The following is a 25767-nucleotide window of genomic DNA, read 5'->3' on the forward strand; positions in this document are numbered from 1 at the left end:
TTTTGTTTTTAATGAACCTATTTATTAAAAACATGGCGGCTGGTAAGGATTAAAGACTTTTTACTAGCAGGTATATAAGTTTGGGCCATGGCCACGATGAAAAGGCACCCAGCAGGGCTGGGGATTTAGCTCAGTGGTAGAGTGCTTGCTAGCAAGTGCAAGGCTCTGGGTTTGGTCCTCAGCTCTGGGGAAGAAAAAGAGAAGAAAAGGCACCCAGCAAGCCCTGCTTCTCTCTCGGCACTGGCCCTCCTGCTCAGGACGGGCTACTGCTCTCTGGCCCAGTGGATCTTGCCGTCTTCTCCCAGCTGCACAGCCCCACTGGCCACCAGTTGGAGGGCTGCAGGAAATATCTTATGTTCTGCTGCCTTGACGCGTTCAGACAGTGTTGCAACAGTGTCGTCCCTCTGCACAGGGACAGCTTCCTGTAGGATGATTTGCCCGGCATCTACGTCTTCCTGGAAAAGGAAGGAGGAGGCAAATGTTTGCAACCTTGCTCCCTAGCCAGGTACACTGCACCCAGACACCAGGGCCAAAGTTTGGTAGGAACAGATATACTCACAGCTACAAAGTGTACGGTGCACCCAGTAATGGTGACTCCAGCCTCCAGAACCTGCTCGTGAGCATTTGAACCCTTAAAAGAAGGGAGCAAGGACGGGTGGATGTTGAGCATTTTCCCTAGAAAGCAAAGAAGTAGTAGTCAGGAATCTCAGATCCTGTTTACCCTGCTAAGGGATCAAGGGATAACTATGTTTACCTTAGGAAATAAACTCTGGAGGGAGGGTACCCATTATGTGCAGACGAATGACCACAACAGGCTGTAGTCAGAGGTCTTAAGGAAGAGAGCAGGGCTGGCAAGATGGCTGAGAAGGGAAGAGGGTGCCCACCACCATGCCTGATGGATGATCCTCGCCCAATCCCCAGGACACGCACAGTGGGAGGAGGCACCGATCCTACAAAGTGTCCTCTGACTACCACAGGCATGCCGAGGGGACCCACTGCTCCATGTTCACGAAGTAGATAGAGAGCAAGGGAAAAAGGAAGCAAGAGACCATAGAGGTGGTATATTTTTAGCAACGACACCTTCCTTGTCGTCCTCTATGTGTCACACAGGAGAGCATGGCTCTCATTTCTTTCTGTGGTACACGCCAGGTAGGCGGTAAGCGCTCTCCCACAGAAACAGCCCCCAGCTAGTGCTGTCCTCCATTATCTTATTATGAGTGTTTTGCTTGCGTGTGTGTCTGAGCACCAGAAATGTGCCTGGTCCCTGGAAATGGAGTTACAGATGGCTGTGAGTTGTCATGTGGGTGGTGCTGGGAACTGAACTCAGGTCCTCTGTAAGAGCAACAAGTGCTCTCAACCACAAAATTTCTCCAGCTGCCAGCTCTTGGTTTTGAGACTGGGTCTTGACCTTAAACTGATTACATTAAGGCTGATCTCTGCCCAGCTCTCTCTTCTTGGGATTCCTCTCATTTTTCTCCCACTCCTCACTTTGCTTTCAAGAGAGTATGTCCTATCGACCACGCTTGGCCTCTTGCCTCAGCTTCACGACATTGGGGTTACAGTGTGGACTGAGTCTCACTTCTTGTTGACTTCCCGATTCTACTGACAGTAAAGTGTGTCTTTGCAGTAATGGAGAGAGTGATTAGTGACAGCCAGTTGGACAGCTGAGCAGCCTGCTCAGTGAATTAGTCTGGGCACTTTCTACAAAGCCAAGGGATCTAGTCACAGTCCACGTTCACACCCTGGTGTGCGAGAACTGGAGAACTGTAACTTACCATCCCATTTTCTGACAAACGGGCCAGAGAGGATCCTCATGAATCCTGCGAGACAGACTATGTCTACTGAGAACTCTTCCAGGACATGGTCAACTGCGTTGTCAAACTCGACACGACTTTTATATAACTTATGATTAATCACCTGTAACAGGAAGCGGTAAATAGCCCATTTCCGAGGATTCACAATAATTTAAACACAACCTTGCAGAGACCACGCTTCAGTGGTAATAGTGCAGCCTCTAGAGGGTGGCTGAGGAACCCAGCACCCACCCCAAACTGGGAAGTTCCACGATTACAGGACCACCTGTAGCCCCGTGAAAGCAGAGTGTGAGTTTAAGCACAGCCTGCAGGGCTGGAGGTGTGGGCACAGTGGGACATCCGAGGCTCCAGGCCTGACTGGCTGCAAAGGCCTTTTCTCTGTAGCTACTCACCCTGGTGGGAATGCCAGCTCGCTCTGCTCGGTCTAAGCCAGCAACTGCAGCTTTGTTGGAGATGACAAGAACGATGTGTGAGGAGCTTTTTGGATCCCGAGTGCTGTCTATGAGTGCCTGGAGGTTCGACCCTGAAAAAGCAGGAAAAGCAAGTGAGCTGACACTTCTGATAGCTCAGTCCTCCTCACAATGCCCTTGCTCCTCACAGCAGCCTCTCTGCTTTAACCGTGGGCCTAAAATATGTTCAAACTGTAAGAGCACCCTGCAGGGCAGGCGCGGTACAGCGGCCATCCTCTAAAGCCATGCTTGGGTGCCTCCAACATGCTGTTCAGAGCAATGCTACTGTGAGAAAAAACAGAGCTGGATGTGGTGGCCCCCGCTAAATCCCTGTACTAGGAAAGCTGTGGCCAGGCCAGCCTGGGTTACGTGGTCATTCTGAAAGCCAATAGCAAAGTCACTGTGGTGACCAATAGAATCAAATGTTCTCCTACCCAGGTCTTACTTTTAATAAAAGACAATTTTATAGACATTTTATTCTCAAAGTAAGACATATAGAGGCTAAAATGCCAGGTCAATAACATTTACCATTTCTCACACTTAGCTGACTGCATGTAATCATTATTTCAATTTTTAAGGTTTTCATCTATCGAGACACAAAAGAGGTGGAGTCCTAATCCTTTCCTTACATTTTACTCTTAAGATTTTATTTCATGTGCATGAGTGGTTTGCCTGCACGTGGTATATGCACACGTGTGCCTGCTGCAGAAAGGGCGTCAGATGCCCTGGAGTAGGGACAGTTGTGAATCACTGTGTGGGTGCTGGGAATTAAAACCTAGGTCCTCTGCAAGAACAGCAAGTGTCCTCAATGCCGAGGAGTCTCTCCTGGCTGTTTCTGGGGGCAGGGTCTCATTGTGTAGTCCTGTTTGGCCTGGAACTCCCAATGTACACCAGGCTGGCATTGAACTCAGGAATCTGCCTGCCTCTGCCTCCCAGTGCTAGGACTGAAGGCTGCCTTTTGTCTTACTTTCCTTCAGCCATCCCCACCTCCCAGGCTCTGCTGAAGCATCTTTCTTATCACACTCCTCCCCATCCAGTCTGTGTGAACGGGGGTGGTAAGAAGCCAGGTCTTACCTGTTCCAGATATTAGGACAGCCACTCTTGCTTTCTTTTGCTGGCTAGGGAAATTACTTCTCAGGAAGCCGTTTGTCACCACTGACCCCTTTGTTTGCATGGTTTCAATCAGATTCTTAACTCTGACACGAGGGGAATCTTCATTTCAATCATATGAATACATAAATAAGAACAACTATGAATTAACAGGAATAATAGAAAACATCATAAGAAAACTTTAGAGTATTGTATTTTCCGCTCAAAGTAAAATATTCAGGAACTAAAATACCAAGAAGTAACACCATGTCTCACTTTTAAAAACATACTGAAGGTGAACATACGTAATTGCTGCTTCAAGTAAGAGCTACTGTAGAGTACACCAGCACACCGAGGCAGAGCTATTTAAAATAATGCCTGCCCGTGTTCTCCCAGCCCGTCGACCTTTCTCATGAGCCCACAGTGCTGACATGCTGGCCTTGTGGGAGGCATGCGACCAGCAAGGCCCTTCGAGGATGACAGAGGATGCTGTTTGAGAATGGGAGGGCTTCTAACTACAGTGTAAGCTGAGGATGTTACTGTGCAGCCCTGGAGAACCTGCCTGTAAAGAAAACCTACACAGCACAGAGTAGACAGACAGAAGCAAGGTGTCCAGCATCACTGTTCGCTATCTGCATGGCTCTGTCTGCCACCCTGTCAAATTCTGATGAGTTCTGAGCAATACAGAGAACTGGTCAGGGTGGTAGAACCATGAGGTGTTTCGTGTAGTGACTTTATTCTGGGAAATAGTCCTGTGCAGCATGGCTGTGCGTGTGACTAGTACCCAGAGATCCCAAAGCTCCACAGTGGAAACCATGTGTTCCTGCACCAGTGTGGATGACTCATGGTGCACAGGGTAAGGACATGCTACGGCAGTGTGAAGAAAGGCCACAGAGCCCGACGGGCAGAGAGCTGAGGCAGTCAAGGTTGTGAACGTAAAAGCTAAGAAGGAGCCATTACCTTCGGGACACTCAACGACACTGCCTATCACCCAGGCGTCTTCCTGGTGCTGCCGAATGTCATGGAGAATCTGCTCTGTTTGGTCCTTTGATACCACCAGGGCAGCTCCAACCCCACAGTTGAATGTCCTGGCCATTTCTTCTTCAGAGAGCTGTCCTTCTTGCTGTAGCCATGAGAAGACCTTGGGGACCCTCCAGGTATAGGCATCTTAAAACAAGAGTTGCCCAATTAATCCACTGTCCCATACAGAGACTGCTATCATGTACAGACCTGAACTATTAATGATTAATCCACTGTCCCATACAGAGACTGCTATCATGTATAGACCTGAACTATTAATGATTAATCCACTGTCCCATACAGAGACTGCTATCATGTATAGACCTGAACTATTAATGATTAATCCACTGTCCCATACAGAGACTGCTATCATGTACAGACCTGAACTATTAACGGTCCTTTCAGCTCCATTTAGTCGGCGCTGATACGTGGAGGAGGTATGTATGTTCTATGCTCCATGAACTTGCTGCACCTTTGGAACTCCTAATGGTTCAGATGTGCTAGCTGATTACAGCAGAGACTGGCATGCCACCTTTTGTAAACGTTTAGCTGAGTCTCAGTGATGACAAGATGTGCCCTAAATACTGTGCAGAGCTACTTGGAGGGCAGTTCCACTACAGATCACTTTCTGATAAATACTTTGTTCCCTGAATTTCTTTTAAAATTTACATTCTAAGCTGACTTGCAGCTCCTCCTTTGTCACAAGCAATACGTCAAACCTCTCAGACACATCAAGGTGTTACAGACACTGGCCAAAGTCCTTCAATAATAAAGTAATATGGATACTTTTTCTGGGAGTACGGGTTATAGGATTTGATTTACAAAATCTATTCTGAACTATTTAGGATGACTCTAAAAGATTGAGCTTTGGTCTTGGTTGGAATTTTCTGTCAACTGGACACAAGCTAGAATGATCTGAGAGGGGAGTGCCTCCATCACATTGGCTGTACACAAGCCTGAGGGCCACTTTTTAGTGACTGATGGAGGAGGGCCAGCTCACTGACCCAGTGGTCCTGGGTGGAACAGGAATTCAGGCTGAGTAAGCCACAAGCCAGTAAGCAGCACCACTCCATGGTCTCTGACTCAGTTACCGCCTCCAGGTTCTGCCGTGAGTTCCTGCCCTGACTTCCCTCAGAGATGGAGTGAGGCCTGAGAGTTGTAAGATAAATTGTTATGGTCTCGGCCTTTATCACAGCAAAAAAACGCTAAGGTTGATTTTTATTTAAAATTTCTTGAGGGGAAGGCACCTACAACATTCCATGCAGGTCATGCAGTGGTACATATGTTCTCTAGAGACATATATTTTGTGTGTGTGAGTGCTCTGCCTGTATGTATGCATGTGCAACACATGTGTGCTTGGTGCCCTTGGAGCTGGAGTTACAAATGGTTGTGTGCTGCCATGTGGAGGAGGGCTGAATGCAGGTCCTCTGTAAGAACATGTCTCCATGTCTCCTGCCCAGACACCAGAGTGGACTGTTGGTTCCTTCTACTTACTTAGCAGACCTAAATGATAACAGTTTTTGGCTATTGAAACAGGGTCTCATTCTATAGTCCTAGCTGACCTGGAACTCCTTATGTAGATAAAGCTGGTCTTGAACTCATGGTGATTCATCTGCCTCTGTTTCCAGACTGAGGGGATTAAAGTGCGTTTACCACACTTGGCCTGATTGATAATCAGGTTTTGGTTTTTTGTTTTTTTAAATGTAATTTAAAGGGGCTGGAGAGATGGCTCAGTGGTTAAGAACACTGACTGCTCTTCCAGAGGTCCTGAGTTCAATTCCCAGCAACCACATGGTGGCTCACAACCATCTGTAATGGGATTGGATGCCCTCTTCTGGTGTACATGAAGACAGCGACCATGTGCTCATATACATAAAATAAATACATCTTTCTAAAAGATGTAATTTGAAAGTGCTGCCTGCCGACAGGTCTTTCCCGTCAGGTTTATTACTACTCTACATGCACGTGAGTCTGGGCAGCACCACACGTGCCTTGTGCCTTGGTGCTCAGAAGAGGGGTCAGATCCCATGGAAATGGAGTTGGGGATGGCTGTAAGCAGCCATGTGGGTGCTGGGAAATGAACCTGGCTCCCCTGTGGAGCGACAAGTGCTCCTGACTGCTGAGCTGTCTCTCCAGCTCTCCATTAGGTTCAATTCCATTTGGAAGCTGAGTGAGTTCAGAAGATTCAGCCATCACAAATGCTCACCATGACCTCAGAGGTCAAAGGCCAAGAGCAATGTAAAGTTGAAAGCTGCCTGGTTATAAATCAGAATACTCTCTCACAGGCAATGGTGCCACTGAGAAAGTAGACACTGCATTAATAAGGAGCCAAATTCTTACTTCAGAAAAAAAGAAAGAAAGCTTTTTGAAAAACTGACAATAAAAAGATACAAGCTGAGCCCAGTAGGACACCCAGGGAGCTGAGGCAGAAAGCTCAAGGCTAGCCTGGATTACAGAGAGAGAGATTATGCATAACTAAAAAAATGAAAAGGTGGGGTTGGGGATTTAGCTCAGCGGTAGAGCGCTTGCCTAGCGAGCGCAAGGCCCTGGGTTCGGTCCCCAGCTCTGGGAAAGAAAAAAGAAAAGGCTTCAGGAATAAGGCTATATGGGTTGTGCATCCCTAATTCAAAATAAGAAACTTTTTGAATGCCTCATGATGCCAGAGTGAAAAACGCCACACTTAACCTCATGGGATAGATCATAGTCGATATATAGGAGAATGCATTAAAAAACATTATATGAGGCTGTATATGGTGGGGTACACACTCCAGAGGCAGAGGGAAATCTCCATGAGTTCAAGGCCACCTGACTCCTGAGAGAGAGAGATCCAGCACAACAACCAGGGCTACAAAGAGAAACCCTATCTCAAAAACAAAACCACCCACCCACCCACTGACCTCCCATGTATGACTGCATAGCCTGACACCACCATGTATGACTGTGCACATACTCACAGTACATGTCTGATCATGCATGCACTCACCACACAGTACATGTTTTCCCTTCAAGCTTATCTATTGATCCACTTCAGATTCCTGAGCGAGGACTGGGATGAATGCCAGCGAATGAGCTTACCTAAATCTACTCCAAGCTTCCGAGGGAGGACTCTGGGGATGTTTTCCAGCAATCCACCTCCAGTAATATGAGCAAAAGCTTTGACACGTCCTGAACGTATGATAGGCAGCAGTGAATGGCTGTAGATCCTGGTTGGAGTTAGAAGTAAGTCCCCTGTGGATTGGAGAGATAACACAAACTTAGCCCACACGCTCGAAACCCAAACGTAGAAGCCATTCTGAAATGGACAATGATGGCTCTTGCAGAGGCTCTGTCATGTCGTCCAGGCAGCAAAGCCGAGGTCAGTGCAACCCTTCCACCCTAGTTCTAGGTAATCTGGGTTTGCCCTTCAAGCGCTTGCTCAGACATTTCCAAGTATGAGAGCAAGAGTCCGTTTACCTAAAGTCTGATCTCCACAACCACCCGGTGCTGGAGAGGAGTACTGGAGTGAAGACCTCTCCACAATTTTCCTCACAAGGCTAAAGCCATTGCTGTGAAGACCAGATGAAGCCACTCCAATAACGGCATCTCCTTCGGCGATCCTTTCTAGCTGAGGGAGCTTCTGGTGTCTCTCCATAGCACCAACAGCAAATCCGGCAAGATCATACTCTCCAGGGGGGTACATGTCGGGCATCTCTGCTGTCTCCCCACCTGGAAGGACACGGACAAGGACAATCCTTAGGAATATGCTTGCAGTGACGGAAGCCACATCAGACAGTCAATCAGTGCACAGCTTTATCTAGGACTGAATTTGTTGCCTGGTTTCTGGGGAGAGAGCTGATGTCTATGAACAGTGAGGAGGTGATGCTGCAGGCCTTACACGGCCATCAGACATCTCCACCCTGGCTCGTGCATAATCAGGTGGTTTCACAACATGCCACAGGACTGTGGCTTCACAAGCACTTCCGTGTTTGATTTTAAGAGGGCATTGGATCCCCTGGAACTGGAGTTACTGCAGGCTGATGCTGTGGGCTCTGGGACCGACACTCAGGTTCTCTGGAAGAGCAGCAAGTACTCTTAACTGCTGAGCCAGGCCCCCGGGCCTTACGATCACACCACCTTCCTGTAATGCCTTCATACATGGCATAATGCATGACTGCTAGATGCACAGCACAAGTAGGTAGAAGAGGGAAGCCGACTCCAGCAGAGAACTGCTGTAAAAACAGTTGAAAGGCATTTTTTGGACTTGAGCTCTGATTTGTCTACAGATATATAAGTATTTGTTTTCTCCACTAAGACAAGAGTCTTGCTATGTAGCCTAGGCTGGCTCAAAATCTCAGCAATCTTTCTGCTTCAGCCACCAAGGATTATAGGCACACAGCACTGCATCAACCCCGAAATGTGACAGAAATAGTTCTATTCCTTCCTTGGTCTACCTAAAAATTAATTTTGCTAAAAAACAAAACAAAACAAAACTCCCTCACATCTGGTTAAGCAGAATGTCTTAAAACTGAGGTGACATCCCAGGCCCACCTCCACACCAGAGAGGTCCAACTCTGCACCAGAGAAGTTCACTCTGTGTAACCTTGGCTATTTCGGAGCTAGCTCTGTAGACCAGGCTGGTCTTGAACTCACGGAGATCCTCCTGCCTCTGCCTCTGCCTCTGCCTCTGCCTCTGCCTCTGCCTCTGCCTCTGCCTCTGCCTCTGCCTCCTGAGTGCTGGGATTCAAAGAGCACCATCACCAACTGGTTACATTTTCTGTTTATGTCACTTCTAAGGAAACTATAGTTTAATATATGCAATTCCAGGGGCCACCATCTCTCCTGCTGTAGGAGGAAAAGGCCTAAGCCTGCCCAGGGAGGCTCTTGAGAAACCTGAAGATGAACAGAAAAGATAAGCCTGCCTGGTGGCTGGGCAGTGTGAGAAGGGAGAGGGGTCTAAAATTAACGCAGGCGGTTTTCTGTGCATTTTGTTTTCCTGTTGGGTGATGTCTAGCCACCACAAGCCCCATTTATTATATAGCCCAAGGTGGCTTTGGACTCTTTTTTTTTTTTCCTTCTTTTTTTTTTTTTTTGGAGCTGGGGACCGAACCCAGGGCCTTGCGCTTGCTAGGCAAGCGCTCTACCACTGAGCCAAATCCCCAACCCCCCACAAACCCCATTTAAGCTCTCATGACCGACAGGCAGTACAGAGGGAGGTCCTGTGGGTCAATGGGCCGTACCTAGGAGAGCACACCCAGCCTGTCGGCAAGCTGCAGCAATTCCAGCAACCACAGCCTCAGTTGTACTAAGGTCAAGTTTTCCACAGGAAAAGTAGTCAAGGAAGAAGAGGGGCTCTGCTCCTTGTGCGAGGATGTCGTTCACGCACATCGCAACCAGATCCTGACCGATGGAGTCATGCTTATTGCACAGCTGGGCAATCTGCAGAACACAAACAACCACACCCGTAAGTTCTACCTCCTATCTTGGCTCACCCAGGGCTCTGCAAACCCCACTACCTCGGCTGGCTGCTCAGAACCTCAGCACAGACAACACTGCATCCCTGCATCACTATATCCCGAGCTATAGTGGGCCCCTTTCTAGAACACTGGTGTTTAAAATGTGCAACTAAGCTACGTGGCCACAATGAGTGGTTAGTCGCCATGGCTCTTGTTAGCTCATGCATGTTAAGAAGAAATTTGATAAACATAAAACTCGTTTGAAAGGCAAATTCCCTTTTCTCTTTCACAAAGCCTGTGATCACAAGTGTCTGGTTACCTTTAGTTTAGTTCCAACACCGTCTGTTCCAGAGGCCAGAAGAGGATCTTTGAAACCAGCTGCTTTCAAATCAAAAAGACCAGCAAAGCCCCCAAGGTCAACACTGCAGCCTGTCAGAGAGAGAACAGACTACTTGTTGCACTTTAACTGATAAGTCCACAACTTGGGGCACCATTTCTTCCTGATAATGGATAGCGCAAGACTACCTTTTCTGAGAGAGTTCCATGTATACAGAAAACTAATCAAGCATGTCCTTGGCTTAGGAATAACTTACACGAAACCTAGCAATAATTTGAAAAACTTCCCTCAGCTAAATGTAAGGCCCCGATCAATTCACGATACCATTTATCTATTAGCAGAATACAGGGTCTAATTTACCTGGTCTGGAGGTAGCTTTGGCTAAAGGCTGAATTTTCTTAACCAGCATATTTCCAGCTGCAATGTCTACTCCAGAGTCCTTGTAGGTCAGGCCCCTAGGGAAATGAAAACAAAGACATCACCTTAAAGCCAGTGGAAATGATGTGAGAGGGTCTCTTTAGGTAGATCAGCCGTCCTGGAACTCAGAGACCTGCTTGCCTCTGCCGGGATTAAAGGCATGCACCACCACACTATCAGGGGAAATTATTTTCATTTACAAAAACGTAAGGGCTAAGGAAATGGCTTGGTGGTTAAAGTACTTGCCCCAGGAATCCTGGATGGACATGGCTGCCGGCCTGTAATTCCAGCCTGGTGAAGTGGAGATACAGAGTTCCCAAAGCAAGCTGGCTTATACAGAGACTAGCCAAACCAGTGAACTGAGGTTGTCTCTCTCTCTCTCTCTCTCTCTCTCTCTCTCTCTCTCTCTCTCTCTCTCTCTCTCACACACACACACCACCAGTGCCTGCACCCTTCCCAACCGATCTGACGGTTATTGAGAACAGCTTTTGTTTGATCGTGTGTATCCTGTAGAGGTAATGTACTATTTAAAAAAAACAAACAATTTTTTGAGACGGGCAGGCTTCAGACTTGCTCTGCAGTTGAGAGTGACCTTGGATTTTCAGTCTCCCTCTATTTCCTGAAGGTTGGAGTTAACGAGTGTGCACTACCATACCTGGTTTAAAAAATTTTGTCTAAATTGTGATAAAACACGCATAGAAAAAATACGACAGAAATAAAAATTTAGCATCTTATCCCTTTTGAAGTCTTGTTCTAGTGAGTGGAACAATTTTGGGCAGGCATGGTTACTATCTTTTCTCACCAAGCAGTTCTCTCAGTGGCAGAACACTGGTGCCAATACTTCAGCCTCCCCAGTGCTGACATTAGACAAGACCCTCACCAGGTCTCTTCTACTTTTAAACAGAGTATTTGACAATTACTCTCGGGTCAACTTCAGGGTGAGTAGAAATGAGATGCCAGAACCAAACTAAAAAAAAAAAAAAAATGGAATTAGGGGACCAAAGAGATGGCTAAGTGGTTAAGAGCACTGACTGCTCTTCTAGAGGTTATGAGTTCAATTCCCAGCAACCACATGGTGGCTCACAACCATCTGTAAAGGGACTCGATGCCTTCTTCCAGTGTGTCTGAAGACAACTATAGTGTGCTCATACACATGAAATAAATCAATCAACAACAAACCCTCCCCCAACTTGTTATAAAAAAGAAAAAGCACGAGACTGTGGTATAGAAATCAAGGTTGGGAATGGCGCTGTGAGCTCACTAGTCTTCCCTTGCAGAGGAGACAGGTGAAGCAATGTTTTATTACAAGCAAGCATCTGGGCCCCTGGGAAGACTGCCAGCCAACGCCCTGCCTGCAGCCAGGGCCACTCACAGAATACACAGCCCTACTGGGAACATCTCATTCTCTACAGCTAGGATTTAAGTCGCTTGCTGGGCATAGAGGCACGGGTCACTGGATCTCTGAGCTCCAGGCCAGCCAGTGTGTCCTAGTGAGACTGTCTAAAAAGAAAAAAACAGGGGTTGGGGATTTGGCTCTGTGGTAGAGCGCTTGCCTAGCAAGCGCAAGGCCCTGGGTTCGATCCCCAGCTCCGAAAACAAAAAAACAAACCAAACCAGAGGGGGGAAAAAAACTAAAACTTCAGCATTTTAAGGTAGAGAATTTCCATTTCTTGATATTTTAAAGTTAAAAAAGAGAAAACTTTGGCACAGTATTTTAGTGCAGAATATTTATAAAGGGTTTTAAACTTATCTTTTGCTCAGGGCAGTTTTTGAGAGATGGTTTGCTGATTCAGAGTACTTGTTGGTCTCGACGATTATCTGGATTTGGTTCTAGCACCTATGTGTTGGCTCATAATCATCCCTAAACCCAGCTCCATGGGACCCAATGCCCACTTCTGACCTCAGGACCAGCCACACGTGATACACATGCTACACACAGGCAACACACACCACACATATACCCGCTGAAGAACTTAATGAAAGGCAATGTGATATTTTTTTTTTTGACAGGGTTTCTGTGTGTAGCTTTGGCTGTCTTGGAACACTCGGGCTAGCCTTGGACTTAAGAGCCCCCTGTCTATGACTCCCAAATGCTATGATTAAAGGTGTGAGCCACCACCACCCCAGCGTGATGCGTGATATTCTTAAAAAAAAAAAAAAAAAAAAAAAAAAAAAAAAAAAAAAATCGAAACACTCACGTGGCAAGCAACAAGTTTATTTATCTATAGGAAGTATCAGCTAATAAATAATCAGGAAGTAGTAAACACTCAGGTGGGAGACAAAGCAGGACCTGTGACTCAAGCTGCAAACGTTCAACTATGTAATAACTCAAGGAGTAACCATCTTTAATCTCCACAGACTTTTCAAAGATAAGGAATTGCCAACGGCTTTCATTATTTTTTCAAATATTACTTTGATTTTTTTTTTTTTGTGGTAGGTGATATAAAGGTCTTATTATAGACTATCCTCAAATTTGAGATGCCCTAGAAACAATTTAGATTTCAACCAAAATATGAACGAAGGTTCAGTCAGCTCCACAGGCAGGAAACACAGAGTGACTTAAAATAGGGCTCCAGGCTCCCAGCCATGGAGGCCAGTTCTGAGCCTGCACCCGACTGTCTCAGAGGGAAATCTTTACCTGGGCCGCTGGAGGAAGGCCACAGCACGGAAGCCAATGTCCTTTCGGTAAACTGCTCCCTCAAACTTTAGAGCAGCGAGTCCCTTCCTGGCCTCATCAAGGGCTGACATGAGATTTTCCCGGACAGCTGTCACTGTGAGGACTCTGCCCCCGCTGGTCACCACTTTGGCATCTTTAAGAGCAGTGCCTGCATGAAAGACCTGCAGTCCTAAAGCTTGGGCCTCAGGAAACCCTGGAAAAGAGAAGAGGTTTTAAAAAAAAAAAAAATGTTCCTTGTTTCTTCTTTTTTGAGACAGGGTCTTCACTACATAGACCAGGCTGGCCTCAAACTCAGTGACCTTCCTGCCTCTCTCCCTCTACAACAGAGATTTTGAAATAACATTTCATCCTGTGCTATGGTCCTATTTTAAAAATTCTAGTGTCTGGGGAGTGAGAAAAAAAACCATTCCGTTTTGGTGAGGGATAGGAAAAATGCCCGAAGTGGTTGAGACTTAAAAGCATGGCTAGTTTTTTTCACAAGTGCTTTCAAAGATAACACTATTTCTTTAACGGTGAAACAGCCAGTTACAAGGATAACACTCTCATCTCCATATCTCACTCTCCTGTCCCTAGTGTCGAGCAACACCTGCTGTGATAATGTGCTAGCCAAGGTCTGAGTGTCTGACGAAATGATGCCACCCACCCAGCACAAATGACTTCATGCCTACTACTGGTAGCGACCACTACGTCGTTACGGAAATTGCTATCACACTCATCAGTCCCAGTGTGAGGAGAAAGGTCATCATCACAAAGGTTCTTGGTTCAATCTCATCTCTCTATTCCCTTACAGAAGCACACAGCTCCTGAGTGTGTGAGCCCACGGTGACAGACTTCTTGCTTACTTTGCTGGGCAGGAGAGAAAATACAGCTCTTGAGGCAAACACACTATGTGAGCACTTCTGAGCTACACTACAGCACGTTAGCGAACACAGAGGTTCTGGCTGGATGGCACAACTTATCTGGCACTTCATTTTCATTTATAAACAGATTTAACACCATTTATCCAGATACTTCTTCACAGCCTGTTAAAAAAGGGGGAGGGGGAACTAGATTTCAAACATTAAATCCTGCCATAGAAATCCCCATCCGGCACTGCACTTGCAAAGCAGAGTTCATGTCTCTCAGGTCTCACTCGTCCATGCTAACAATGCAAATCTCACCCTGCCCACCACCCGGCTCTGGGAAGGAGGAGGTGTGGGGCTGCAGTGAGATCACACTGGGAGTCTGACCAGGTCACTCATGTCTCTCGGAGCAGGAAAGAACACGAACGGCACTCGCTGTGGCAAACCTCTTACCCACTGCTCCTCACCTGTAATCTCCACACCCTTGGTGTAGGCTCCAGGATACCCTCCACTCGCCATGACAACAGTTACGGCACTGTGGTTTTCTAGCCAAACAGGCGGAGACTCGCTCAGCAGGCCATCAAAGGTGGACTGAATCACTTCATAAAGGTCACTTTTAAGAAGTGGGAGGATGACCTGGAGGAAGAGTCGGGAGGTGGACCAGATGACCTTTTCATAACCTCTCCTTATCTATGGTTCCCACTCATTCCCTGGGACACTGATGGAAGAAAAGGACGCTCTCCTGAAGCGCGGGTGTGGACTACTGCTACTATGTTGTTCTGGTTATTCCTGCCAGTGTTATTACCACCACCATTGCCAAGTCTCTCTCTGGAGCCCTGGCCTCTGGAGCTCACTCTGTAGACCAGGCTGGCCTCACACTCAGAGCTCCAGCTGCCTCTGCTCCCCGAGTGTTAGGATTAAAGACATGAACCACGCTAGCCAGTACTTTATTTGTTACCCACCTGGCATTCTGGATCACCAAAACGGCAATTAAACTCCAAAACTTTTGGGCCATCTTTGGTCAGCATTATACCAGCATAAAGAATTCCTTTATTAAAAAAGAAAAAAGGAAACCAATCTGTAATGGCGTAATGACAACAGTATGTTATAACTACAAGACCTAGAGCATGAATTATTTTTTGAGATAAAGTCTCAGGCATCGCAGGCTGGCCCTGAGCTCATTCTGAGTTGAGGACAGCCTTGAACTTCTGATCCTTCTACCTCCGTATCCCAGGTGCTGGGATTACAGGTGTGCTCCACCATACCCAATTTATGGTTGTTGAGCTTCATTCATCCTAGGCAAGCATTTTACCAACTGAGCTCCAACTCTACTCCTAGAATACAAGCTTCTAATACTAAACACTGCACTGTGATTAGAGCTGTAGAAAAGAGACAACGCATTCCAGCCAAGGCACACAGGTGCTGTAAAGACATTCTGTGCAGCCTGCTTACCTGTGTACGGCACCCCCTCCTGCTGCATGCCATCTACTGTTCTCTGAAGAATTGTGTTTTTAATTTTTACTAACAAATCCTTAGGAACCTGGGGAACACACAAACATTTAGATGTAACTGTTTTGTTTTTAAAATCACTTAAGGCTGGGTGTGGCGGTGTGCTGCATTAATCCTAATACCCGGGAGGCAAGGGCAGGTAGATGGTGAGTTTGCAACCAGCCTGGTTTATATAGTTCCATGCCACCCAGGCCTATAGGAAGAACTGTCTAAAACAAAACACAAAGCCTCACACAACAGGGAAGACTCTGGAGATCAAAGTTCTCATAGTAAGGACAGGATGGTGACAAAAAAAAGGAACTAAGTCAGTGTCTACTTTCACTTTCCCTCAACCCCTTGCCAAACACATCAATCTTAAGGCCCGCCCACCTCCATCCAGTCACTATTTCACCTCAACAAGGCCTGCCCTTTCCTCAGACACAATGCTTAAATTTTCTCCCCTTCTCATGCTCCTTAGGAATCCTTCTAGTACATGCTACCCAAAATTTTAAGCCTACATATCCATGGATATGAGTTAGTATATTTAATTGAGGAAATCAGGCTTACAGACAGTTGTCTCAAGATGAATATTGCCAAAGCCCATAAAAGATGCTTGCTTTTGCTGGTTTTTTGTTTTTTGTTTTTTTTTGGAGGGGGGTCAGAGGGACAGAGCCTCCCTATGTAGCTCTGGCTGTCCTGGAGATGCTCCTGCTTCTGCCTCCAAGGTGTTGGGATAAAAGGGGTACACCACTGCTTCTGGCTAATAGAGAGTTCTTATACAAAACTGACCAGCAATTGGGGACACCGCCTCTCAGTATTAAGTAGACAGAACAGTTATGGCTTGTCCTGGATCTCAATTCTTTTTGTGTATTCTAGGCCCTGTACTGAGAGGGGAAAAGAATGATTCTGGATCTCATGGGTGTACACAAGGTGGGAGGGGACAGAGTCAGAGTTCATTTAATTCCCATTTTTTTAAATGCTAGATGGCTGTCAGTTCCTCTCAGGCTTCCCGAAGCGCTTGTTAGAGAAAGAGTCAGACCGTGGGATCAGGAGCAGCACACAGTACCTGAGGTGCAGGGCAGTAGGCTCCCATTCCTCCAGTGTTGGGTCCCCGATCTCCATCCAGCAATCGCTTATGGTCTTGTGCTGGGGGCATTGGGGCCACTGTCTTCCCATCAGTGAAGCACAGGCACTGTGGAGAAGACAGATTAGTCCAATCAGGTTAAGTTAAATGTCAAAAAGTCAAACAGGATTCTTCTGAGAGGAAAAGGTTTCATATTTGAAAAGCTTGAACAATAATTCCTAAGTCAGATGGCCTGAGCCAGAAGACCTTGGCTATCCAACCTGAAAAGGACCTGCCGTTTGTAGCAACAGGGACAAAAGGAGGTTCTACCCAAGACAAAGATCGACCTTCCTGCTGTCGAGACATCCAGCACTCATGCTATATTTAAGTTGCACATGCTGTGTAATAAGTGTATGTGAAACAAATGTACAGAACTTCCATAGTGTGATTTAAGTCCAAGTACTCCTACCAAAGCATAGACCAGTGGTTCTCAACCTGTGGGTCATGACCCCTTGAAAGGGGTCACTTATCCAATTACTTACATTGTGATTTATTAACAGTAACAAAATTACATTATGAAATAGCATAAAAATAATTTTGTTTGGGGATCACCACAACACAAGGGTTGCAGCCTACAGGGGCTGAGAGCTACTGGTGTGGGGATGATTAAAGAGAACACAAGGGTGTGCGTCCTCTGAAACTGCTGGGCTCAGGTTCCCACAGGAAGCTGCCAGGGCTAAGCAAGGTTTTTTGGTTGTGGGGCAGGGTGGTGTGTGTTAAGGGCAGGGATGGCTGTACGTACAGACACTTCTTCCCCTTCCAGAAGCTCCTCCACGACAACAGTTTCACCGGCTGCTCCAAATGACTTTTCCTAATCATAAAAATAAAAGGCCTTGTAAACTTCAAAGCTTTTAATATTTACCAAGTTGACTTATAGAACTGTCTCCTATTTGAGTTATGAAATACACGAGCATTGGAATTCTTTCTTGTGTGAAGACTTAACATGGATTTGTCTGGCCTCTCTTGAGACAGCAGGCAAGGCTCACACTGTACAGATGTGATGCACAGATCTCTTAGTTTGCTGACACAATTTCACCATCATCCTTATTTCTGAAGATGACTGTGTAGCTTTGTTCACATAAATGAGACAAAACCAAGTATGTAAAAATGGATTTCTCTAAGAGGCAACGCCATAATCATTAATGTAGATTAGCAAAGAAACATTGTATCTACCCACTGCTCTACTTTTAAGACTTGGAACACACACTTGGAATGCCTTAGTTCTCATGGACTTGGAGCGTGATCTGTAAGTCCCATGGGCTAAAGACCCTCTACCTTTCAGTAGCAGACACTATGGCGTTTAGACACTGGTGTAGCTCATGACCTGCCAGTTAAATACGGATAACCCAGGCTACAGTGTGAACTATCTTCCAGGGCTGGGCACACCCAGGGGCCACTCTGTGAAGCTGCAGCATCTACCCACACAGAGAGCCTTTCAGAAGCATCCACCCACTTGCATGATCTCCTGAACAGCTTCGCAGGCTTCAGCTTTGCTCTTCGCCACAATCACCCCCTTCCCTGCTGCAAGGCCACTGGCCTTCACAACCAAAGCAGGAAAGTCCGCGCTGTGAAGACAGGGAGCAAACAGTTAGTGCTCTGTGATTTGGAACAGTATGTTTCAGCAAAATTGAAAGGTACACAGAAAAAAATATGATGCCAGTATCATGCCAAGATTGTTTTATATATTCCTTTGTAATTTTGATCATAAAGCATGCACAATTTTGCTTTTCACATATAGTGGGGTCCCATAAGGAAGAATCTGTAAAGACATAACCAGATCTGTAGAGCAGATGGGATAATCATTAAGATACAAAGCAAAGCCTCTCAAGATACAAAGCAAAGCCTCACACTTACGTAAGGGACACTGCAGCAGGAGACCTGACTAACACTGGCAGACACCCACAGACCATTCCTAGAACACACAGCAATGGAGTGGGCTGGAGAACTAGAAGGAGGCTAGCCAAAGTAAGTAACAAAGCTGTCACTTACCCAAGGCGTGTGGGTACAGGGCAACAACAGTCAGTGTTAGGGAGATGGTAGGAGTTGGGCAGAGGGGGCATTTGTCTTTTATCCCAGCACTTGGGGGCAGAGACAGGTGAATCTCTCTGCGGCTAGCCTGGTCTACAAAGTGACAGCCAGGGCTACACAGATAGCTCTACCTTGCCTGACCACTATCTCTGGAAAACCTCATAGGATGAAGAATGAATAAAGAATGAACTAGGGTCAGTGAGGTGGCTGACCTGAGTTTGATCCCCGGAACCCACATGGTAGAAGGAGAGAACTGACTTACCAGCTACAGTCTCATTAAGTGTTGAGTTGTATGTGCACGGGCACACACACACGCACACACATGCACACACACACACACAGAGAAAGAAAGAGAGAGAGAGAGAGAGAGAGAGAGAAAACATGACCCAACTGAAGGTTAATGAAGGGTGGCTGGAGGGAAAGAACAAAGTGGGGAGAAAGGCATGTGCGCTCAGGGTACTCAATGCTTTCCACACATAGGAGGGAAGGGTACCTAATGGACACAGGTTTGATTCCCAGCACCTACTTGGTGGCTCAGAACTCCAGACCCAGGGCAGCTAAGCCCTCACCTCACCTTTGTGGGCACACAGTCATTCATGCAGGCAACACACCCATACACACAAAAGAAAGAAACCTTAAAAAAACAAAACAAAACAAACAAACAAACAAAAAAAAGCCTTACAAATTCAGTAACTCTGCTGGGTATGGTGGATCACACCTACTGTCCCAGCATGTGGGAAGCTGAAGCAGGGGGACTGCCATTAGTTTAAGATCATGCTGCTGCTGTGACCCATCACTGTGTTTCTGGGTTGCAGGACAACATATATTTCCTTAGAGACTTCTCAGTAGTGAAGACATCAACACACAGTCTACTACACAGGAAGCACACACAACATCCTAGGCTTTTTTCTTCTTCTCCTTTTGGTTTGAAACTGGGTCCACGTAGCCCAGGCTAGCTTTGAGCTGACCCTTCAGCTTCTACTTCCCAAATGCTAGAGAATCCCATCTTATTTTAGTGTTGAAAAAGGACACCAGTTATTGTATTGAGAGTATATTTTCATAATTAATTCAATATAAACCTGTGAAAGCCTAAGAAATAAACATTTTTTATTCTTTTTTTGTTTGTTTGTTCATTTTTCAAAACATGGTTTTTCTGTGTAGTCCTGGCGGTCTGAAACCTTACTCTGTAGACCAGGTTAGCCTCATACTCAAGAGATTCACTTGCCTCTGCCTCCCAAGTGCTGGAATTAAAGGGCTGCGCCACCGCTGCCCTGGCCTATACATTGTGTTTTTAAAGATGAAAGTGACTGTACGTTTAAGCACCATTATAAAACACCTGCCCTTTGAAGGTCATCTTTGCCCACCTCATAATAAAGCTGCAGGCGTCTTCAGGGCTGGTGAATGCCCGCCACTGTGCAGTTGGGACGCCATGTCGGTCCATAAACTCTTTGGCAAACTTTTTACTGGACTCCAGTAGAGCTGCTTGTGCCGTGGGGCCAAAGCATCGCACTCCTGCAGAAGTCAGGTCCCCAACAATCCCTACAGAAGTAGCAAACAGAAATCTAGTGATCAGGGTCTCTCTCTATAGATTTAGACTGAGTTATGATGACTAAACTCTAAGGGTTGAAAGCTCCTAATGTATTTTGTTGCAAATCCTCATCGATAAGTGATTGAGATAAAATGATCTCTAAACTTCTATGGACACTGTGTATGTTGTAAGAATGAGAAATAAAATTTACCTGCAGCCAGAGGGGCCTCTGGTCCAACAACTACGAGTTCAATCTTTTCATCTTTGCAGAACCGAGCGAGAGCAGTGTGATCATTGATGGAGACAGCTGTAAGCAGAAAATATAAATTCATACACGTGCAAAAATATCTCCAGTTAATGAAATAAGCTAACCACTATCCTTAGTAAGATAATTAAAAACCAAGTTAATTGTTGGTTTGCTTTTGTTGGTAGTTAGTAATCTCACCATGAGAGATTCCGAATAGTGCATTAGGTTAAATAAAGCTCAGTAGCAATTGAGTGATTCCCAATATTATAGTCCAACTGCCCCTGTCCCAGAGTTGGTTACAGGGTTAACAGACAAGCCCAGACAATACACTAAGAAACTTGTCTTTTAAAGATCACTCAAAGTTTACTGAAAATCCACTATGTATTAGGTTCTGTGATAGGCCCTGAGATTAAGATGTTACAACAAACTAGTATCCTCAATCTTGGGATATTAATAATACAGTGCATGAATATTAGCTAGGAACTACATAAGCAATAGCAAATGTGGACGAACTAAGCCAATCTGCTGTAAGGCAAACTGGGAGGCTGGTTCTGGTCGAGTCAGGGAGGGTCTTTGAGCTGTTTAAGCAAAGAAGGCAATGATTCTATGTAAGAAAACTCTTCTCCATGTCTAGAGAAGGCCAGGTTCTCCATCCAACACCACTGGACTCAGTTGGATTAACCAGATTAAAAGTGAGGGCACACCCACCCTCAGCTGCTGCAAATGGCACTAAATTTATGACAATCCCGGGTGATTCTGATGAGTGGGTCCCTACAACCCCAACTGCACATGCCACTCCTTGTCTCTAGACAAAGCACCACCTCAGAGAAGGAGGTATTTTATTATTATTTCTGTCTTTTCTCTAATTCTCTCCATAAATATGATGCGCCACATTGGCTACTGTGCAGACAAGGCGAAACAAGACAGGTAGGGTAAGATGAGGAAGTCGGGCTTTATCTTACGGCCAGCAACTGTTGAATGTAGTTCCGGAGCTGATCACCAATGGGACCAGAATCCACATCTGACAGCCCCGTCAACTTTCCATACATAGAAAGTGCCTTTAATCCACATTATGCACTGGTGGCCTTTTCAGTCACAGTGGTTCATAAGGCTTAAAATACACTACTTTTATTTACCTCATACAATGAGAATTCAGTTACTACCTTCAAAATGTAAACTTAGAGAGAACGCATTCAAACTTAAATAGAAATACACCTTATTAAAGGGCATACATGAGCTACTGTTTATTATCAACAGATATTAACTCCGCATTTAGAAATGTGATTACCAGCATTGGAGATCTTCCCAGCAGAAGCTGTGCCTGCATTTCCTGGGGCAACCAGCACTTGTTTGACATGAGGGGATTGTGCGAGTTTCCAGGCCAGGGTGTGTTCCCTTCCTCCACTACCGATTACAAGAACTCGGGCTGCCATTGTTGTCTCCGAAGCAGGAATTCAGAAGCCAAATGAAACCTGCAGAAAGAAAACCATAGTCAGCATCTTAGAATACGTGTATTTGAAAGACAATCTCTCTTTTTTGGTGGTGTTTTATGTTGTTAATTTTTGTGTGTGATGGGGTTTTGCCTGTATGTGTGCCTGTGTGCCACAGCTGTGTCAGGTGTCCATGGAGGCCAGAAGAGACTGTTGGATCCTCTGGGATTGGTTAGCTGATAATCGAACCCCAGACCCCTAGAAGAGCAGTCAGCACTCTTAACCACTGAGCTGCATCTCCAGCTATTCTTTTTGTTGTGAGAAAGCCATGCTATGTTGCTCAGGCCAGTCTCAAACTCACGGCAACCCCTGTTTTAGCCACCTTCCAAGTGTGGGAACTATAGGCAGGTACTGCCACGCCTAGTTGGACAAACCATAATTTATAAATAGGATTTTCACGTAATACTTGTTTTCACACGAGTGACATCCAGAAATCCATTACTTAAAGATTGGGATTTACGGTAGGACATGTTGGTGTACGCCTCTGATCCCAGTACTCGAGAGGCAGAGGCAGGCGGAGGCAGGCAGATCTGAGTTTGAGGCCTGATTGCTCTACATAGGGGCTTCCAGGATAGCCCTGGGAACACCCAAACAAACGAACAAACAAAAAACAAAAACAAACAACCCCCCCCCAAGACCTGGAAAGATGGCTCAAGGTTGCTTTTCCAGAGGATTTGGGCTCAATTCCTAACATTTGTATGGTGGCTAACAAGGGTCTACAACTCCAGATCCAGGGGACCTGACCTTCTTCGATGTCCTCCTTGGGCACAAGGTACACATACATGCAGGAAAAATACTCATAAAATAAAAAACTAAAAAAGCAGATGCCCCACCCCCAAACCTGGAGGTTAGAATTGGAAAGATGACCATCGTCATGGAAAATAGGGCGTGTGCTAAGGGGGCGGAGCCACTTACAGAGAACAAATGCCCCCATAACCATAAGCCTACACAAATAGTTTTCCTTTGTAACTTACCCACCGTAATCCCATAACAGTAAACCCAACCAACCAACCAAAAGCCTGTATACTAATACAGCACCTCATTTGACCAACCAAAAGCCTGTATATTAATACAACACCTTATCTGGCCAATCAAAAGCCTGCATACTAACACAGCACCTCATCTGAGAAACAATCTACTGACATTCCTTCTCTTGTGGACCATCTGATAGTCACCAACCCTTAGCAGGAAAATGGATTTGATGTTTGCTTATTTATTCAGGAGATGGAGCCTGCTAGCTACTTTGCTTACTCTAGATCTTAATTCCTAAGATCAAGAGATTGATTCTCTGTGCTGGCACACTCCTTTAATCCCAGCACTCAGGAGGGAGAGGCAGGTAATCTCTCACTGTGAGGCCAGACTACAGAGTGAGCTCTATGACAGCAAGGCCTACAAGCAGAGAAACCCTGACTTGAAGAAAAAACCAGACTCTCTTGTCTCAGTCTTCCAAGTAGCTAGGACAACTAGTGTTACACCCAAATTTATAAATTTAAGCCTTAATGTGGTACAGAGAACAGGAATTAACAGTATACAATTTCTCTGTCAAGGGCCAGGAAATAAATATATTTGAGGACTATCTGTGCATTGTCCAAACTATGACATTTGTATTGTAATGTTGACAGAACATTAATGTACTGTCCCTTCTAAGTGAGTGTGTATCACCCAGAAAAATGATTTATTTAAACACTGGGCAGAGGTTCTTTGCCTAATCAGCGCTCTACACAACAGCAAGCCATTATGCACAGGAGGTTCATAACTAAGCGTATTTTGGGCACTGCAACTTCAACCACTAAACCAGTTTTCCTTCAACAGTTTTCTCTTTTTGAAAGACAGAGTCTCTCTGTATCCCTGGTTGTCTGAGAACTTGCTATGCAGGTCTCAGGCCCTCAGAGAGATCCTCTGGTCTCTGCCTCGTGAGTGCTGAGATTATAAACAAGTGCCACCACATTTGGCTTCTCCCATTTGTGTTTGGTGTTTGTAAAAAAAAAAAAAAAAAAAACAAGTGGCAAAATTTTGTTTATTGTCATAAGCTTGCAGGCTTATGATTTGAGATCTTATTGGATGCTCTGGATTGGAAATATGTTAGAGAAACCAAAATCAAATATGAACATATCTCATTTGAATACAGGCATTTGCTAAAAGTTTAGTTCTTAAGAATTAACTGAGATGGCATTAAAATATTGTCTACTATAAAGTATCCTATTGCTTAGAATAAAAGTTCAAAATCTAGCACCCAAAAAAAAAAAAAAAAAAAAAAGGGAGGGGAGGGAAAGATATTATCAAGGTATTTACTTATACGGAAGATGGTTACAGAAAAAAGAAAATTGAAATCTGTAACTCCTAAATCGTTACTTTATTTTGGGATTTCATATTTAAAGAAAAAACAAGCAGACTAGCAAGGTCTGTTAAGAACACTTTGTACTTAGTTTAGTCTCCTGCACCCACAAGGTGGCCCACAAACATCCTAACTCTGGGTCCAGAGACTGAACGCCCTCTTCCGGCTTCTTTGGGGCGTTCATTGTGTGCACGTGGGCACAAACATACATCAACACTCCTTCACATAAAATAGACTTTAGTTCAACTCTATGTGTCATTTTCTTAGAGATAGCTGAAGCTATTAGACCTTAATATATAACTTGAATAAGAACAGCAGTGCAAGAAGACAATTTTCACTTACTACTCAGCATTTGTGAAACAGCAATACTGGTCTCTTTACCAGGAGAGGCTGGGGTGCCTGGGCTCCGTTGTCAACATGGCCTTACCAGTCGGGAAACCAGGAGAGACTTTTGTAACTTCTTGGGTGTCAGTTAACTAGCAGGCTATTTATAGCGAGAATAAGAGCCAGGTAAGGAGAGAGTAAAAGAGTCCGGTAAAACCACTTCCAAATATTTGTTTTAAAAGAGTAGAAATCGAGTAAGAAAATGGTCCAGGTAAACCTAGCGACAATGATAAAACCAGAGCCGATAGAAAAAGCCATTGGTGTACAGAGTTCGTCTTTAAAAGGCAGAGATACACAGAAACCTGGACCCGGCCTCAGAATTAGAAAGCTGGTAAAGTACCTGGCCGACCTCTGTCAAGGCTGTGCAAAGCACGTGGCCTTTTCGCCAGCCACGCCAAGTTTCAATAGCAGAACCGGTTGCTGAGGTTAAACCCACAGGTCAGAGCGTAAACGCAGTCCACGCATCAATTTAAAAACTAAGGGATTCACGCACCTGCAAGCCCGGCCACGCAGCTCGCATTCGCACCCGCCACTCGCACTCGCCGGAAGTTGGCCCCGGGAATCCAGCGCGCTCCGGCCTCTGCCCCGCCCCCGATGGGCTCTGCTGCTTATTGGCCGGCCCGCCTCGGTCCCCGCCCGCGAGGCGATCCGTGTGGTTCCTCCCGCCTTAGGGTGCGGTCGGAGCCCGCTGCCTACAGGGTCGAAGAATCCCTGGTTCCAGGCTTAGTGCTGACACTTGTCAGGGGGTGCCACCTAAGGTTCCTCCGTTTACCGCAGAGCCTCCTGCACTGGGGGCAGAGCCACGGCTACCTAATTGTGACCGCTAACCAAGCGCCAGGATGGACCGGCTAGGGCTGGACTCCGGATGAGTCCAAGTGCACCCCGTTTAGATCGCAGGTCGCTTGGACGCTCCAGCCTTTGCTAAAAACACGTGACGCCGGTTATAGGAAGTATCGAGACAGAATGGGGAATCGCTCCTTTCCACTTCACAGTGGGGACACGGGATGGGGGGAATTTCTTTCTCATGCAGGTCTTCCAGACCAAAGTAAACTTGGCGCTTGCAACAA

The 25767-nt window shown here is 45.8% G+C and overlaps 1 protein-coding gene across 2 annotated transcripts; it reads right to left on the reverse strand.

Annotated features, from left to right (window-relative positions):
- Gart (phosphoribosylglycinamide formyltransferase, phosphoribosylglycinamide synthetase, phosphoribosylaminoimidazole synthetase) lies at positions 1 to 25263 on the reverse strand. Of its 2 annotated transcripts, none has more exon segments than NM_001011899.2 (22): positions 1 to 455; positions 560 to 675; positions 1776 to 1917; positions 2207 to 2337; positions 3338 to 3475; positions 4313 to 4519; positions 7448 to 7600; positions 7826 to 8077; positions 9589 to 9787; positions 10124 to 10233; positions 10502 to 10596; positions 13197 to 13428; positions 14545 to 14713; positions 15040 to 15125; positions 15530 to 15617; positions 16632 to 16757; positions 17431 to 17499; positions 18142 to 18253; positions 20081 to 20255; positions 20456 to 20551; positions 21780 to 21963; positions 25194 to 25263. In NM_001011899.2, coding segments are annotated over 21 exon segments (3033 nt in total). In that variant the 5' UTR covers positions 21925 to 21963; positions 25194 to 25263; the 3' UTR covers positions 1 to 263.
- Between the last annotated feature and the right edge of the window lie 504 nt (positions 25264 to 25767).

Source organism: Rattus norvegicus, chromosome 11 (genome assembly GCF_021556685.1).
Source record: "Rattus norvegicus strain SHRSP/BbbUtx chromosome 11, alternate assembly SHRSP_T2T, whole genome shotgun sequence".
In the NCBI taxonomy this organism is placed as follows: domain Eukaryota; kingdom Metazoa; phylum Chordata; class Mammalia; order Rodentia; family Muridae; genus Rattus; species Rattus norvegicus.

What these genes read in the sequence shown, in the direction of transcription:
- Gart (XM_087575932.1), bottom strand. Translation starts at nt 21,924, where the DNA reads ATGGCAGCCCGAGTTCTTGTAATCGGTAGTGGAGGAAGGGAACACACC. An exon ending in TGGAAGGGGAAGAAGTGTCT is followed by an intron (nt 16,758 to 17,430) that starts GTACGTACAGCC and finishes TCTTCTCCACAG; the next exon opens with TGCCTGTGCTTCACTGATGG. An exon ending in TGTCCTAATATCTGGAACAG is followed by an intron (nt 2,338 to 3,337) that starts GTAAGACCTGGC and finishes CTGCTTTTTCAG; the next exon opens with GGTCGAACCTCCAGGCACTC.